Source organism: Panulirus ornatus, chromosome 37 (genome assembly GCF_036320965.1).
Source record: "Panulirus ornatus isolate Po-2019 chromosome 37, ASM3632096v1, whole genome shotgun sequence".
Taxonomy (NCBI): domain Eukaryota; kingdom Metazoa; phylum Arthropoda; class Malacostraca; order Decapoda; family Palinuridae; genus Panulirus; species Panulirus ornatus.
Genome location: NC_092260.1, coordinates 29613498 through 29628825, shown reverse-complemented (window position 1 = coordinate 29628825; position 15328 = coordinate 29613498). Strand labels below are relative to the sequence as shown.

Genomic DNA, 15328 nt, shown 5'->3' with positions numbered 1-15328 from the left:
TAATCTTGTACATTAGTCATGTTAGAATCTGACAGGCCTTAATCATCATTATCTCAAAGATATTTGCAAGTTGTTAAGCATGGTTAGTTGATTACAAGTTATGACTTTCAAATTTATTAGTAACAAAATCCAAGAGCATACCATTTATATCTTATCAAAAGTTTACATATGATACAATATAAAATTACTTATCATTATAAATACAGTTGTCAAAATACTGTACAATATTAACTGTTCTGACTTTCACCATGCAATTTCTGAATATTGCATGCAAAACATAAACAGTAATAACCCTGTTATCATGCAATTCATCAGATGCAAGTTCTTTTTATATACATGCTCCTTGCAAACATCTGGTTTTTGTTTGTCTTGTCCTTAGTTTTAAACATTTTCAGGACACTTGCAATGGGTGAATACAGTATTTTCATGTCCTGGTTTATCTCAAGGCAAATGCCTTAAAGCAAAACAAATACAGTGGGAAGAAAAAGAAAACATACATGTTAAAGTGAATACAGAAAAAGGCAGCACATGTAGCAACACACCAATCAAGAGTAGGGTATGCTCATTCTAGATACATGCGATACATTATGGAAGACCAGAGGTAGGCACAGAATCAGGAAAGCCATGTGAAAATACAACTTCGGACTTCTTAAGTAAAATAAGGCCTAAAATACTGGTATCACAGAAAATGAGGCAAACTGATCATCTGGAAATCTATAATATTGCTTAATAACCACTTTAATACTATGTAAACCCAGATAACTTAACACATACATTTTTCCAAAGTTATACTTTTATACCAACTGTGAGCAGATAGACCACCCCCTATCTATCCTGCCATTCAGTCCTAATATAAGCAGGATGAACTGGTGATGCTACAACTACATAAATTTTCAAACCAACTATCAAACTGTATAAGATACAAAGCAATAAATAAAACATAACAAGAGCAACACAATAAACTAAACTAACACTGTCTAAGGAGAATGCAACACTAAAAACATTTTCCTTTCAAAAATAAAGTAAAACAATTGAATGATCACTGTAAAATACTACAAAAATAATACAAAACTTAAATAATATACATTAATTCATCACAAAAAGTCATCCAACCTAAACCAACCTGAAAGAATAAACACACAAAAAAGATTAAAGAAAAAATCAAGTAAAGGGCTTGTGATAAGATAATTAATCTTATGCTGACTAGCCATATCTTCAATACTTTTGCTGCTGACATATAAACTATTGTATAGGAAGATCCTAAAAGGCCACCTTAAGTTCTGTATGACAAACTGTTGATTGCTACAAAGCAAAATCAGTAATGCCTACAACCACGTCACTGCTACTTAAAATTCTTTGTTCCAACTATCATACGCTAAACAGTAAATTAATTGCTACATGTCAAACACAGCAGTTCATGCAGAATCTTCCATGACACTTAGTACACAGGATATAGTTGCACACATTCTTGAAAGCCAAACACTGAGTATTGAAACAATGGCCCAAGTTTTCAATAAGTATTAATATGAAACAGTCACTTTCCAACTGGAACTGCACTTAACATTTAATCTTTTATATTCTGATAAAAACTCTGAACTTAAGCTATGAAAGGACCATCTAATTCAATTTGATTCAAAACAATATTATTCTTTTAACCTGCACATAAAAATGGAAGATATCTGAATTGACTATATGGCCATCAATTGTCAAAACAGGGTAGTAAAATATCTACAATGAAAAAGGATAAGCAAAATGAAATAAGCAATAAGCCTCAACAGCAGCACCTTTTTAATAAATGAAAAATAAATAAAATAAAAATGCCAGTGTCTGACTGATGCCTAAAACGAACCAGGCAGGATCACACTGCTTCAAAATATATTCAAAATGATGATATACTTATCAAACAACAAACAAACATTTGGTTACAATTTACACAATCATTAGCAGAGGACAGTCTCTCCACTATACAGGTGCCATCGCACTGTAACCTGGCATCAACCTCATCAGTCATTACAAACGAGACTAAAAAGAATATAAGAATGGTGGACTGAATAAAAGACTCAGCAAAATAACTATATTCATTCTCGTAAAAGGTAAAATGCCTTTACAGGCTTAAAGCTACCTTTCTCCATAAAACATCCCTGTCAATCATCTAAATGATGTCTCAAGCTGATGGCTGTAAGACATCCCAGTCAATCATCTAAATGATGTCTCAAGCTGATGGCTGTAATACATCCCTGTCAATCATCTAAATGATGTCTCAAGCTGATGGCTGTAAGACATCCCTGTCAATCATCCAAATGATATCTCAAGGTGATGGCGAGTCCATCAAAGAAGGTCTAGTCATCATTACAAAATTCTTTGGGAATGATAAGTACCAATGCTCCATGTAATATGAAAATGTCATAATCTAACAAGTTGTAGTAGTAAATGACATCTTTTGTGACAGGATTACAAAAGCATTTTGGACTGCTAAGCATGAGCTTGTACAATGTTGAACTGGCAATTCTACTTAAGATTATATCTCTCAGTCAGTTTTGCCAATCACTGGATAAATATCGTGCCATGAGCCAACTACACTATAGCACACATTTAGCAGCGATGGGTCATACCTCTTTTACTGGGTGCACTTGGGTTGTTATGAAATGCAATGATGCATTGATTTTGGCACATAGTAAGCACCTTAACTGCTTCCATTCTATTATCACATCAAGAGCCATCATAAAACAGTGTCGGCTCAGCTGACCAAGTGGTGCAACCAGGCGAAAGTGCACACAGCCAATATGCACAAGCCATGCTGCTAACATGCCCAAACCACTCTGCTCACCATATCAGTTCTCTGGCATCATCCACAGTATAAAAACACTTGGCGTTCTGAGCGCTCTTTTGTTCAAACCACTCATCTTTCATTCGATAAATGATATGATAAACTGTATTTTCTATAAATTCTTTCAATACAATTCTTTACTGTACATTCTTGACTAAGCCTTGCACTAAAAACATATAACCTTTTGAAAAAATAATGGAAAAGTGAGTAGCAAAGCCCTTGCAATCATAAGAAGGCGAGTGAGTCTTTCAGAGAAACACATTCATCTTTTACTCACTGAATGATACAGAAAACAGTATTTTCTATATACTTTTTCTTTACAATTTTCTTAGTATGTTCTTACTTATCATTAGAACTAATATTCAACTACATATTCAGCCTATTCAAGAGTCTCGATCACTCTTCTGTTCAAAACATTCATCTTTCACTCAGTGAATGAAATGGTAAATTATCAAATTATTCATTCATCATTTATCTATTATTCTTATTGTTTAAATAGCATTTCTAGTAACATTTGGTACATTATTTCATTGTTTAAATGTTTCAAGTGTAATTTAGTGTATTAATGGCATATGGTAAATAATCACCATTTCCATGAAGACTAATGTCACAATACATTGCAAAATCATCTAATGCAAACATTCTTGGAACCTATATTGCACTAAATCATGACACATCTGTACTAGACATGAATCTACATGAACTCCATCCAATGTCTATTCTTCTTAGTCTTTATGGTGCACACCCTAATTGGAATAGTAAGATTAAACCTGCCTTCACTCTTGAGGTGATAAAAATCATTCATTAAGGGTTGAGGATGTGTTGTGAGTTAATTAAAAGGCTATATGTACCTAAGACACAAGGCTCTGAATTAATCATAACAAAGAGACAGATAAACATATACATACATACGTATATACAATTACAGACAAACAGACAGACAGGCATATAAATACATAGATAGAAAGACAAACAGTTCTTCAAGAGATGTGGGGATGGAGCAACCATAGGATGAAATTAAGAAACTTGTTAAAAAATCTGTAAAGAAGTACTTTTATAGTATAAGACTGGTGTATGAATGGAACAGAATGACCGATGGCATGGTTAATGCAAACTTCATACATAAATTCAATAAGTTGTATGTAAGGAGAGAATGTTCAAGAGATACGGACCCGCAAGTGCACAACCCCATAAAATATCTAAATCAAGAGACAAATTTCAAGAGGTCTGGATACTCTTCAAATTGAAGGAGTTTAATCATTTTTGTAGTAACAAAAAGTAAGAGGAATACATTGTAAAATAACTTTCAGACTGGTACACTCATTCAAGCTGAGTTCAAGAAATAGGGTGAGCAAAATCATAATCCCAGGAAAAATACGCTAATAATGAGATTTCCACTGATGGGATGTACCTTCTTTAAGATAGTTAGTTACATGGACCTGTAGATACACTGCAACGTCCTCAAACATTTCATTTCAAACAAACTCATTCTCTTGGATACATTCTCCTCTAGAGCCCATGGCTCGCATCCATACAACATCATCGAGACTAAAATACCTTAAAACACACATTTGTGCCCTCCCAGATAATGACATCTCTTTGTGCACATTATGCAATGTTCCCAGGACCTTCAATCCCCTATCCATCCCATGACACCCCCTCATCCACCCATGGCTCCACTTCCTAGATTAAACTTTCCATGTCCACTCTCTGGTGTCTAAAACACTTCACTTCCTCCAACTTTTCTCCACTCAAACTCATACCTAACTAACCTCTCTCTTTGCAATGCTAAACCTAATAACCTCACTCTTATTTGTATTGTTCTCAACTTTCTCTTTTCACATGCCTCCCATCACATGCCCTCCCACACTCAGACACCAACTTCTGCAGTTTCTCACTCAAATCTGCCACTAGAGCCATGTCATCAGCAAACAACTGACTCATCTCCTAGCTGCCATCCACCCCTGCACCAAATCTCTCTCTCTCTCTCTCTCTCTCTCTCTCTCTCTCTCTCTCTCTCTCTCTCTCTCTCTCTCTCTCTCTCTCTCTCTCTCTATCTCTCTCTCTATCTCTCTCTCTATTCTATCTCTCTCTCTATTCTATCTCTCTCTCTATTCTATCTCTCTCTCTATTCTATCTCTCTCTCTATTCTATCTCTCTATTCTATCTCTCTCTCTATTCTATCTCTATCTCTCTCCACAGGTTCACATGAAAGTACTCACCCTCCTCTACTTCCTTGCACACATTCCTTTATCTTGACAAAAGTTCCTCAATGCTTTTTATAGCTTTCATTCCACACTAAATTTTCATAACAACTATTATCAACTCTATCACATGCTTCTCCAGATCTATATATGTCACACACAAATCCTTTTGTTTCTCAATATATGCCAGATAAAAATCCTGTTTCTCTTAATACTTATCACACACATTCACCAAAGCAGATACTTAATCCACACTTCCTCAACTACTCCTTAAACCATAATGCTCCTCCCAAATTTCCATTACAATTTACCACGGAACATTTAGCAAACTTATACCTCACCTTTGTCCCCCTCTCCTTCATACAGTGGTACTATACAAACATCCTGCCAATCCTCAGGCATCATACCGCAACCAATACATACCTTGAAAATCTTAACTAAGCAATCAACAACATAGTCATCCCATCTCTTAAGAAATTCAACTGAAATGCCAGTAACTCTGGCTGTTTGTCAGTTATCAATTTATGCTAGGCTTTTCTCCTGTTTCACAAGCAACTTTACTTAATCATCCCACCACTCATTACCCTATTTCATCTGCCTACCTCCCATATTCTGCATATCACATCCTTCTAGCACATGCCAACACTGCAAAGCTTTTCTCCTCTTTCACAAGCAATTTTACTTTGTCATCCCACCACTCACTACCCTTTCTCATCTGCACACCTCCCATATTCTGCATACCACACACTTTTTTAGCACATGCTAGCAGTCCTTCCTTAAATGCCTCTTATTCTATATATCTATATATCCCCAATGCCTGTTCCAATAGGAACTCCCTCAAAGGGGTGGCAACAGCAACAGAGTCTCCATAATTAAAGAAATCCAGTGCCACTTCTTAGCCTAGTGACTCACTCTTAACAGGCCATTGGCAGAGGGCAAGTCTAGTGCAGTGCTTGCAAAGGCTCTTATCTAATGTTTTTAATGAATACTTCTTTCTAATGCCCCTACCTACTGCTTCTTCTACCTAACAATTCTGCCAAATGTTCCTACCCACTCCCCATGCACTTCCCTAGCTTCATTCACCTTTTCCCATGTACACTCAATCTTATGTACACTCAATCTTACCTGGTATTACTTTGCAAAAGTCTCGTTTCCAAGAGGTAAGGTTTTGGACTGGTGTGAGGACAAAAGTTAAGAAAGAGGTAGCACTACTAGTGATGTAGGTGTTTTGGGAAATTTTGAAGGATTGTAGGGAAAAGAGCTCTAGGCTGATGTGGGTAAAAATGAAAGAGTACTGCAAGAGATGAGTGATCATTAGTGCTTATGCAACTGGCCATGAAAAGAATGATGATGACAGGCATGTGTTTTGAGCAGGTAAGAGTATCTCAGCAGTTCTGATGCATCTAGGGACAAAGTGCAGTATTATTAAAGATGATCGAGAAAGTAATGAGAAGGTAAGAGAAAGGTGGTAATCAGAAGCATATGGTTGAGAGAGCTGAAGAGCATGTGTTGAAATGGCTTGGGCATACTGAGATTTGAGCAAGGATAGGTTGACATAGAGGCTACATATGTCAAAAGTAGAGGGGACAAGAAGAAGAGGGAGACCAAACTGGAAATGGAAAGATGGAATGAATAATATTTTGAGTGCTTGGGGACTGAATAAGGAGGAAGGTGAAAGGCATGCATGGAGTAATGTGCTGTCGATGAACTGAACCAAGGCATATGAAGGAACTGGGGAAAACCAATGAAAGGTCTGTGGGGCCTAGTTGCAGATTGGGGGCTGTGGTTTTAGTGCATATGACAGCAAAAGAATGAATGTGAGTGAATGAGTTCTTTCCTTCATCTGCTCTTGGCAATACCTCATTAATGAGGTAAACAGTGAACAAGTGTGAAAGAAAGAATTATATCTATATAAGTACAACTTTAGGGCTAATCACTCCATCACTACATTGCACATGGACCTCACACAATGCATTCTGGATGGTTTAATAGATCACATTGTACTAGTGGAAATATTAGTTCAGAGAGAGACAGGAGAAATAAAAACATATTTAACATGATGACAGCATTTTCATAAGAAACAGCATATATAATGAAAACAATTAAAGGCTTAACTACCTCACTCAACCAAAGTAATCAAATGAGACTAAGATATGGTTCTGATAAGTAAAATGAATAATATGCATCTCCATTGCATTGAGGGATATATCCAGATAAAGTCCAAAGAGTGTGGAGTCCTATGAAAGCCATAAAACTTTACATACTGAGCATTTTTTGAGCCATATGGAGAAGCAGAAAAACAGATGAAAAAGGAGGAATATGAGAAGGCTGTAAAAAAGAAAGAAACTGGAGGGGAAGAAAGAAAAACTTTGTAGGTGTAGACTGCAATACTTTCTTAAGTGAAAGTTCATCCAGTCACATCATTCACTCTAAATTGGGACAAGTGCCTCTATACATAGGTTATCTTGTGGCTACCAAACTTAGGACCTCCACCAGGTCTAAACAATTCAATCAAACACCTCAATAAGAGGGAATCCTGATAATCATGCAATCACAGATGCAACAATCATTTTTCCTACTTTACTGTAATATGCAAAAAAGATATCATCAATCACCAAGAGAAACTTAAAATTACACTTTTTGATTGACCATAAGCATGGCATATAACATTTATGAAGTATCAGAATACAAGGAGACATGGATTGTATTTACTGTGAGAGGCAAAAGCTGAAGTATGGATTAAGAAAAGTTTAGTTCTTGTAAGCACATCGCTTCAACATATATGTTGCATTTGCCCACCAAGCTGTGTCGGCACTTTGAGAAATCTGATTTTGCTTCGGTAAGAAAAACCACAATCACATTAAACTTTAATCAACAAACACCACATAACGTAAAATAAGTGCAAAATATTTAACATTTCAACTAGAGTTTGTGCTTGCCACCATCAACCCCCAGACAACTGCTGATACTGATATTAACCTTGAATATAATATGCTGCCTGTGTATGGGGAAAAATGCCTCTGCTAATAATTGCTCTGAAACTTCCAGTGGTCAGTCATCAACTGTTAAGCCACCACCTTAAAATTTAAAACTGTTAACTAGCTTGAGCTTGTCTGGCTGTCTTTCAACCTCAGCCAAATACCTAGATGCAATGCTCTACATAGAAAAAATAAATAAATATTAAAGAAAAACTGCAATCTTGTTCAAACAATTTCAAGAGTGTACAAGTGGCCTGACCTGCTTGTTTTTATAATATTCCTTCTTGTTTTCACGAGCCCTCTGGATCAAAATCTTCTTCTGATCTGTGTCCTTTAGATTCTTCCAGATGCGCCTAATCTGTCGCTCTCTATCTGCTACAGCTGTTATTAATATGAAGACAAAGCTTTCGGATTAATCTCTGCACTCCGATAATTCATATCAGGAAATTCATTAAATAAATACAAATAAAAATGTAGCCTTAATATACTGCCATCCCTTCCTTTACACAGAAGACCAACAACATACCTGTTACCCCTTTTCCAAAAACCTCTACAAATTTTCATCCTTTCCTCCAAAAGATAGATATCAGACATCCCACCATCTGCCACTCTCAGCATATTTACATCCAAAAGCTTATCAATTAATATATTTATTTACCTTATCTATTATACTTGATTGCTGTTTCCCATGTCAGCGAGGTGGTGCCAGGAAACAGATGAAGAAAGACCAATCTACTCATATACACAAACATATAAATACACACTCAAACACTTACATATGCATACATATAAATACAAATAAAGACATATACATACATACACATGATCATATTCATACTCACTTGCCTTCATCCATTCCTGGTGCCAACCTGCCCCACAGGAAACAGCATCACCACCCCCTGAGTCGGTGAAGTAGCACCAGTAAAACAGACATTTACGCCACATTCGTTCACACTCAGTCTCTAGTTGTCATGTGTAATGCTTCCTATCCACATCCAGGCCCTAAAGACCTTTCCATGGTTTACCCCAGACATTTCACATGCCCTGGTTCAGTCCACTGACAGCACGTCAACCCCAGTATACCACATTGTTCCAATTCACTTAATTCCTTGCACACCTCTCAACTCTACAGCATGTTCAGGCCCCCGATCACTCAAAATCTTTTTCATTCCATCCTTCCACCTCCAATTTGGTCTACTGCTTCTCCTTGTTCCCTCCACCTATGACATATATTTTCTTTGTCAACCTTTCCTCACTCATTCTCTCCAAATGTCCAAACCATTTCAACACACCTTCTGCTCTCTCAACCACACTCTTTATACCACCACAAATCTCTCTTACCCTTTCATTACTTACTAAATCAAACCACCTCACACCACTTACTGTCCTCTAAACATTTCATTTCCAACACATCTACCCTCCTCTATACAACCTTATCTACAGCCCAAGCCTTGCAACCATATAATGTTGGTGGAACTACTATTCCTTGAAACATACCCATTTTTGCTCTCTAATCATTCTTTTTTTTCCATACATTCTTCATCGCTGCCAGAACCTTTGCCCCTTTCCCCACCCTATGACTCACTTTCATGGGTCCTTTTGCTACTAAGTCCACTCCCAGATATCTAAAACACTTCAATTCCTCCAATATTTCTCCATTTACTCTTACATCTCAATTATTACACCATCCAATAATGCTCACTGACCACCTCTCCTACTCAATATATGTATATTTGTGCATGTCTCTATTTTCAAACCAGGTATTCCAAATCACCAGCCCTTTTTCTGCACACAACTCCACAAGCTGTTTGCCATTTCCATTCATAACACTGAATACCCTCAACTGCCACATTACTCACCTTCATATTTAAATCACCCATTACTAATACACAGTATCTTACATAAAACCTTTTGATACCCCCACTCAGCTGCTCCCAAAACATTTGCCTCTCACAATCTTTCTTCTCATGGCCACATGCATAAGCACTAATAATCAACTACCTCTTGCCATCCACTTTCATTCTTACCCGACTAGAATTTACTTCCTTACACTTTATCACACACCTCCACAACCCCTGCTTCAGTAGTGTACTACTTCCTTAGCTCTTGTCCTCTCATCAACCCCTAACTTTTCTCCAGAGACATTTCTAAACCATTATCCCCTTTCCCCTTGAGCTTTATTTCACTCAGAGCCAGAGCATCCAGACTTCTATCCTCAAACATACTACTTATCTCTTTTCTATCTTTGCTACATACACATACATCTACACATACCAGCCTAAGCCTTCGAGAAGGATGAGCACTCCCTGTTTAGCTCTATCATCTGTTCATTCTTTTAGAAATAGAAATACAAGAAAGGGGACAGTTTCCAGTACCCGACTCCTGCCCCCTTTAATCACCTTCTATGACAGGCAGAAAATAAGGAGGTAGAAATCTTTCTCCCCCACTAAATAATTCAAAGACTCACCTATGTCCCCCTTGCCTTTATTAATTGGATCTATAAATGTGATACAAAAATGTTATAAGAGCCTAAATATCCTGAAATACAACACACTTAATAGCAACACTTTACATCACTTTTACACATAGATGAGATGTTTTTCGTATGCACAGAAGGTCATTTTTGTGAGACATAACAACAGTTCACACACAACTGATGATTACAAGTTTTAGCTAGTGAATCATTGCAGAAGACACTAATAAACACTTTACAAACACACATAAGCACATAATGAACTGTTTTACAGGTAAATATTACTGCAAAATGACTGCAAAATGAAGGGCTGGACGAAAGAAAATCTTTAAGGGGCTTGTGCACTGCACCTTCCAGCACAGCCAATGAGAGGTAACTGATGCCCTGATGGCATACGATATGTATGGTTACCACATATCACAACAGAGTGAGATTACCAAGATAGAGTAGGCTTCAGGGAATGACATGCCAAAAATTTATGCATTCATTGGAATTCCTTGATTTCGGGTAAATTTTCTCTTTCAAGAGACAGGATAGTCACATCAGTACCAACTGGACAAGACAAGACACTGATGCGACAGTTGCATTATGGTGTGTGAGGATGTTAATGAAGGGGTGAATGTGTTCAATGATTAGGCTAGCAGATATGGGTTGTTTTAGATGAGGAGCTATGCAATGTAGAGTCAGGGCGAGTAGTTTGGTGAAAAGAGAAAAATTGGTGAAAGCCTTACAGAAGATGAAGTGCAGCAAAGCAGCTGGAGTATATGGGAGGGCAACTGAATTTCTTACAGAAGGAGTCAATTATGCTGTTGACTGGTTAGTTTGGATTTTCAAAATACTTTTGGCTTATGGTGAGGTGCATATGGATTTATGGAAAGCCTGTACAGTGCCACTTTATGAAGGCATAGGGGAAAAAAGTAAATGTTCAAATCATATCGGTATAACTTTGTTGAACATGGGTATGTTTGAAGGGACAATAGTCTTAGTATGTTGTAAGGATGTGAGGCATGGGCAGCAGATGAGAATGTAAGAAAGAAAGTGAATGCATTGGAAATGAAATGTGAGTTGGGTTCATCTAGTGAATAATCAGAGAGATGAAGAGGAAGTGCTTAAATGATTGGGCATATAGACAGAAAGAGTGATAAGTTGGCAGAGTGGATATGTGTGTCAGGAGTGTAGCAGACAAGGAAAAGGGGGAGACAAAACTGGAGATGGAAGGATAGAGTGAAAAAGATTATGAGTACCTGGAGCCTGAATATGCAAAATGGTGAAAGGTGCACATAGGATCTAGTGAATTGGAGAATGTGGTACACAGGAGGCACCTTGCTGTCAATGGACTTAACCATGAAATATGGAGCAACTGGAGGATACCAACAAAAGGTCTGTGGGGCCTAGTTGTGGAAGGGGAGGGGTCTGTGGTTTCAGTAGATTACACAAACACTACCTCACTAATGCAGAAATTGGTGAGCAAGAAAGAAAATAAAAAGTTCACCAAGTGCAACTGGTACGTTGTATTGGAGAGTGGTGACTGAGTGACTAGTAACATGCAGAGAACTGCAAATTGGGAAGAAACAGTGTGGCGTAAGGAGTGGTAGATGTCATAAGGATCAGGTGTTTGCTTTAAAGAATGTGTGAGAAATACTTATAAAATCATAACAACTTGTATGTAGCATTTACAGATCTGGAGAAAAAGTATGCTGATAAAGATGCTCCGTGGAGGGTGTTACAAATATATGGTGTGTGAGGAAAGCCGCTATAAGAAGCAGAGTTTTCATCAAGAGAGTAAGGCATGTGGGTGAGTAAAGATGAGAGTGAGTAGTTCCCATTGAAGGTGGGTCCACAGGTGTGTGATTTCACCATGGGTATCTAATTTGTTCATGGATGGGGTAGTGCAGGAAGTGAATGCAAGGGTCACAGAGAAAGAAGCAGGTATGGTGGGCCAAGTTGTTTGCTGATGATACAGCACTGGTGGCAGATTCTAGAGGAAAAACTGCTTAAGCTGGTGCCTGAGTTAAGTTGAGTGTGTGAAAGGAGAAAGTTGAAAGAGTAAATGTGAATGAAATTAAAGTTATTAGGATTAGCACTGGAGAGAGACAGGTCATTTGGCAAGTGAATATGAATTTATAAAAAAATTGAGGAAGTGAAGTGTTTCAGATACTTTGGAGTGACATGACAGTGAATGGAACCATGGAGTTGACATGAGTCAAAGGTTGGTTGAGGGAGGCAAAGGTTGTGAGAGCATTGAAGACTAGGTCTCTATCTGGGAGGGTAAAGATGTGCATGTTTGAAGGTATAATAGTCCCAGCAGTGATGTATGGATGCAAGGCTTGGACTCTAGGTTAGAATATAAGAAAGTAGGCAAATGTGTGGGAAATGTGAGAGAACAATTTATGGTGTGTGAAGGGCTGAACGAGTGGGAAATTATAGGGTATGAGAGGGGTGTATCAATAAGAAAAATCTGGCTGAGAGAGCTGAAGAGCATGTTCTGAAATGGTTTGGATATAACATGAGAATGAGCACGGAGAGGTTGACAAAAAGAATACAGGTTAGTAGTTGAGGGGACAATGAGAAACAGTAGGTTGAATTAGAGAGGGAATGATGGAATGAAAAAGGTTCAGAGTTCTTAAGACCTGAACATGCAAGAGGGTGTAATGTCAATAGCCTAAACCTAGGCACAGGAAGCAACAAAGGAAAATTACAGAAAGGTCTATGGGGCCAGGGTGTAGACAATGGGCTGTGGTTTTACTGTATTTCAAATGACAGATAGAGAATGGATGTAAGCAAATAAGGCCATGAAAAATTATATATATATTCTTATATAAAATCAATTTCTTTAATTTGTTCTCTTTTCGGATTAATATGATCAATTCCTATTTACCGCAAAAAGATAAGCCTGTAAAAACGCTTCATTAATTTGGAAAAATCCAATGATTCAATCTAAAACTTGTCAAATACATGAAAAATTAGTTTCAACTACATGCCCTTCATTCCAGCTTTCAGTTCTACCAGCTGTCAACAACAATTACTACAAAGTACGTCTAACCCTTTTAATCAATTTCACATCAATCAAAACATTCACATAATATGTTGGCTATTCTTTACATAACATAAATCTGGCATTTATAAACGATTTTTTCACTCCAATCTACTTCATATTATATTTCCTAAAGTCCAGAGTTCTCTCCAAAAATTCACAGCTGCCCTGTAATTAAAATCAGCATTCGTCAATTGTACACTCATCAATCTAGCAATCACTTCTACCAGGTGCCACCAACAAGCATTATCTTAATCAACATGCAGGCAAGTCTTTAATCGAAATTCTCTTTATGCACCTACCATAATACTTGCATACTGTCAAAAACTCACTTAAGTACTTTTAAAAACCTTTTACTATAACCTACTTACTTTCTCATTATTTTTTCATGACTACAGTACTCTACAAGTTCAAAAGCTTCTGCTGAGATGACATATCAGAAGGGAAAAATCCCCAAATATGAAGTATAAAATATCAATGCCTGAATAAACAGAAAAAGGACAAGATTGAAAAAAATGTATATCCAACTGCAAAACTCACCTGGGTATTCAGTTTTGAGATTGGGTTTGTGAACATTGACATATAATACAGGTGCCTTGGTGGCCTTAGCACCCAGTGATTCATCTTCTTCTAAGCTAAGACTTTGTGACTGGGAGTCATTACTAGACCATACTTTCTGCGGTTCAGGAACTGTAGGAGTAGAAGGCTTGTTTGTGTTTGAGAAAGATGTTGGTGTTGATGGATATCCATGAGATGATGCTTGAGAATCAGGTCGAGACAAAGGACTAGGAAGGGACTGTGATATCATAGGCCCTCCAGTAACAGGACTTGGCAATGGGCTTGGAAGAGCAGATGGACTTTGATGGGTGACTGGACTTGCTAGTCCAACTGGACTTTGCATTGTAGCAGGACTTTTAATGGATGGAATAGGGCTTGGACCTTGGACTGTATTACTTAATGAAACTGTTGAAATTGCTGACATTGTTGGAACTGGTGTAACAACCGGGATTGTTGCTACTGATGGAACAGAACCTAATGGGGCAACTGGGGGCTGATTTGGACGAAGTGTTGAAGCAGCTGGAAGGGTAACAGGTGCTGGTGTTACAGGAGTTAAAAGGGCCTCTTTTGTAGTTGGAAGTGAGCCTGAGGCTTGGGTGGCAGGAGATACTGTGGGTGTGCTATTGACACTAGTTTCACTATCAATACAAGTCGAGGCCTCGCCTTCAGCAACACCTATTGTAGATGTTGGAGGCATTGATGTTGACAATGTGGAATCCTGACTATCTTCTGTACTATCTTCTGGGAGATTTTTCATAATATCTGCAACATCATCAAGATTAAAGCCAGGTCCAAGTATATCTGTTAATTTAGTCCCATTCCCACTGCCACAAGGAACGTCAATGGTGTCTTGTGATATGTCATCATCACCAGTCAAATTAGCATCATCATCTTTTATGGCACCACTAATGATGTCGTTCATAAGAATATCAGTAATATCTCCACCCTGCGCAAAGATAGCATCAATGGCTTCATTATTTTCATCCTCTTCTGCCATATCCTCATCCTGCCAAAGTAAGATATTATACACATTAAAACAAAAAATTAATGAAAAAGTCATGTTCCACAGAATATTAATCGCATAACTTTCATCTAAGCAATACAGAAAAAGAATTGTTTTGGTACAGCTTTTCTGTCAATAATCAAATTACCAATCTACCTATCAGTAAGACCACTGTTAATGCTATTTACTTATCTATAATCTTTAATTCCATTCTTCTTTACTCTTGAACTGGAGTGGAACATGCATACAGC

General features: G+C 37.6%; 1 protein-coding gene across 9 annotated transcripts in view; it reads right to left on the bottom strand.

Moving 5' to 3' along the window:
* trr (trithorax-related) overlaps positions 1-15328 on the bottom strand; it is a 156312-nt gene that overhangs the window by 108039 nt on the left and 32945 nt on the right. For all 9 annotated transcript variants that reach the window (XM_071684172.1, XM_071684173.1, XM_071684177.1 and 6 more), the window contains exons 13-14: positions 14057-15080; positions 8269-8390 (exon numbers count right to left, since the gene is read on the bottom strand). In XM_071684172.1, coding sequence (XP_071540273.1) covers positions 8269-8390; positions 14057-15080 — 1146 coding nt within the window. The remainder of the gene's footprint in view (positions 1-8268; positions 8391-14056; positions 15081-15328) is intronic.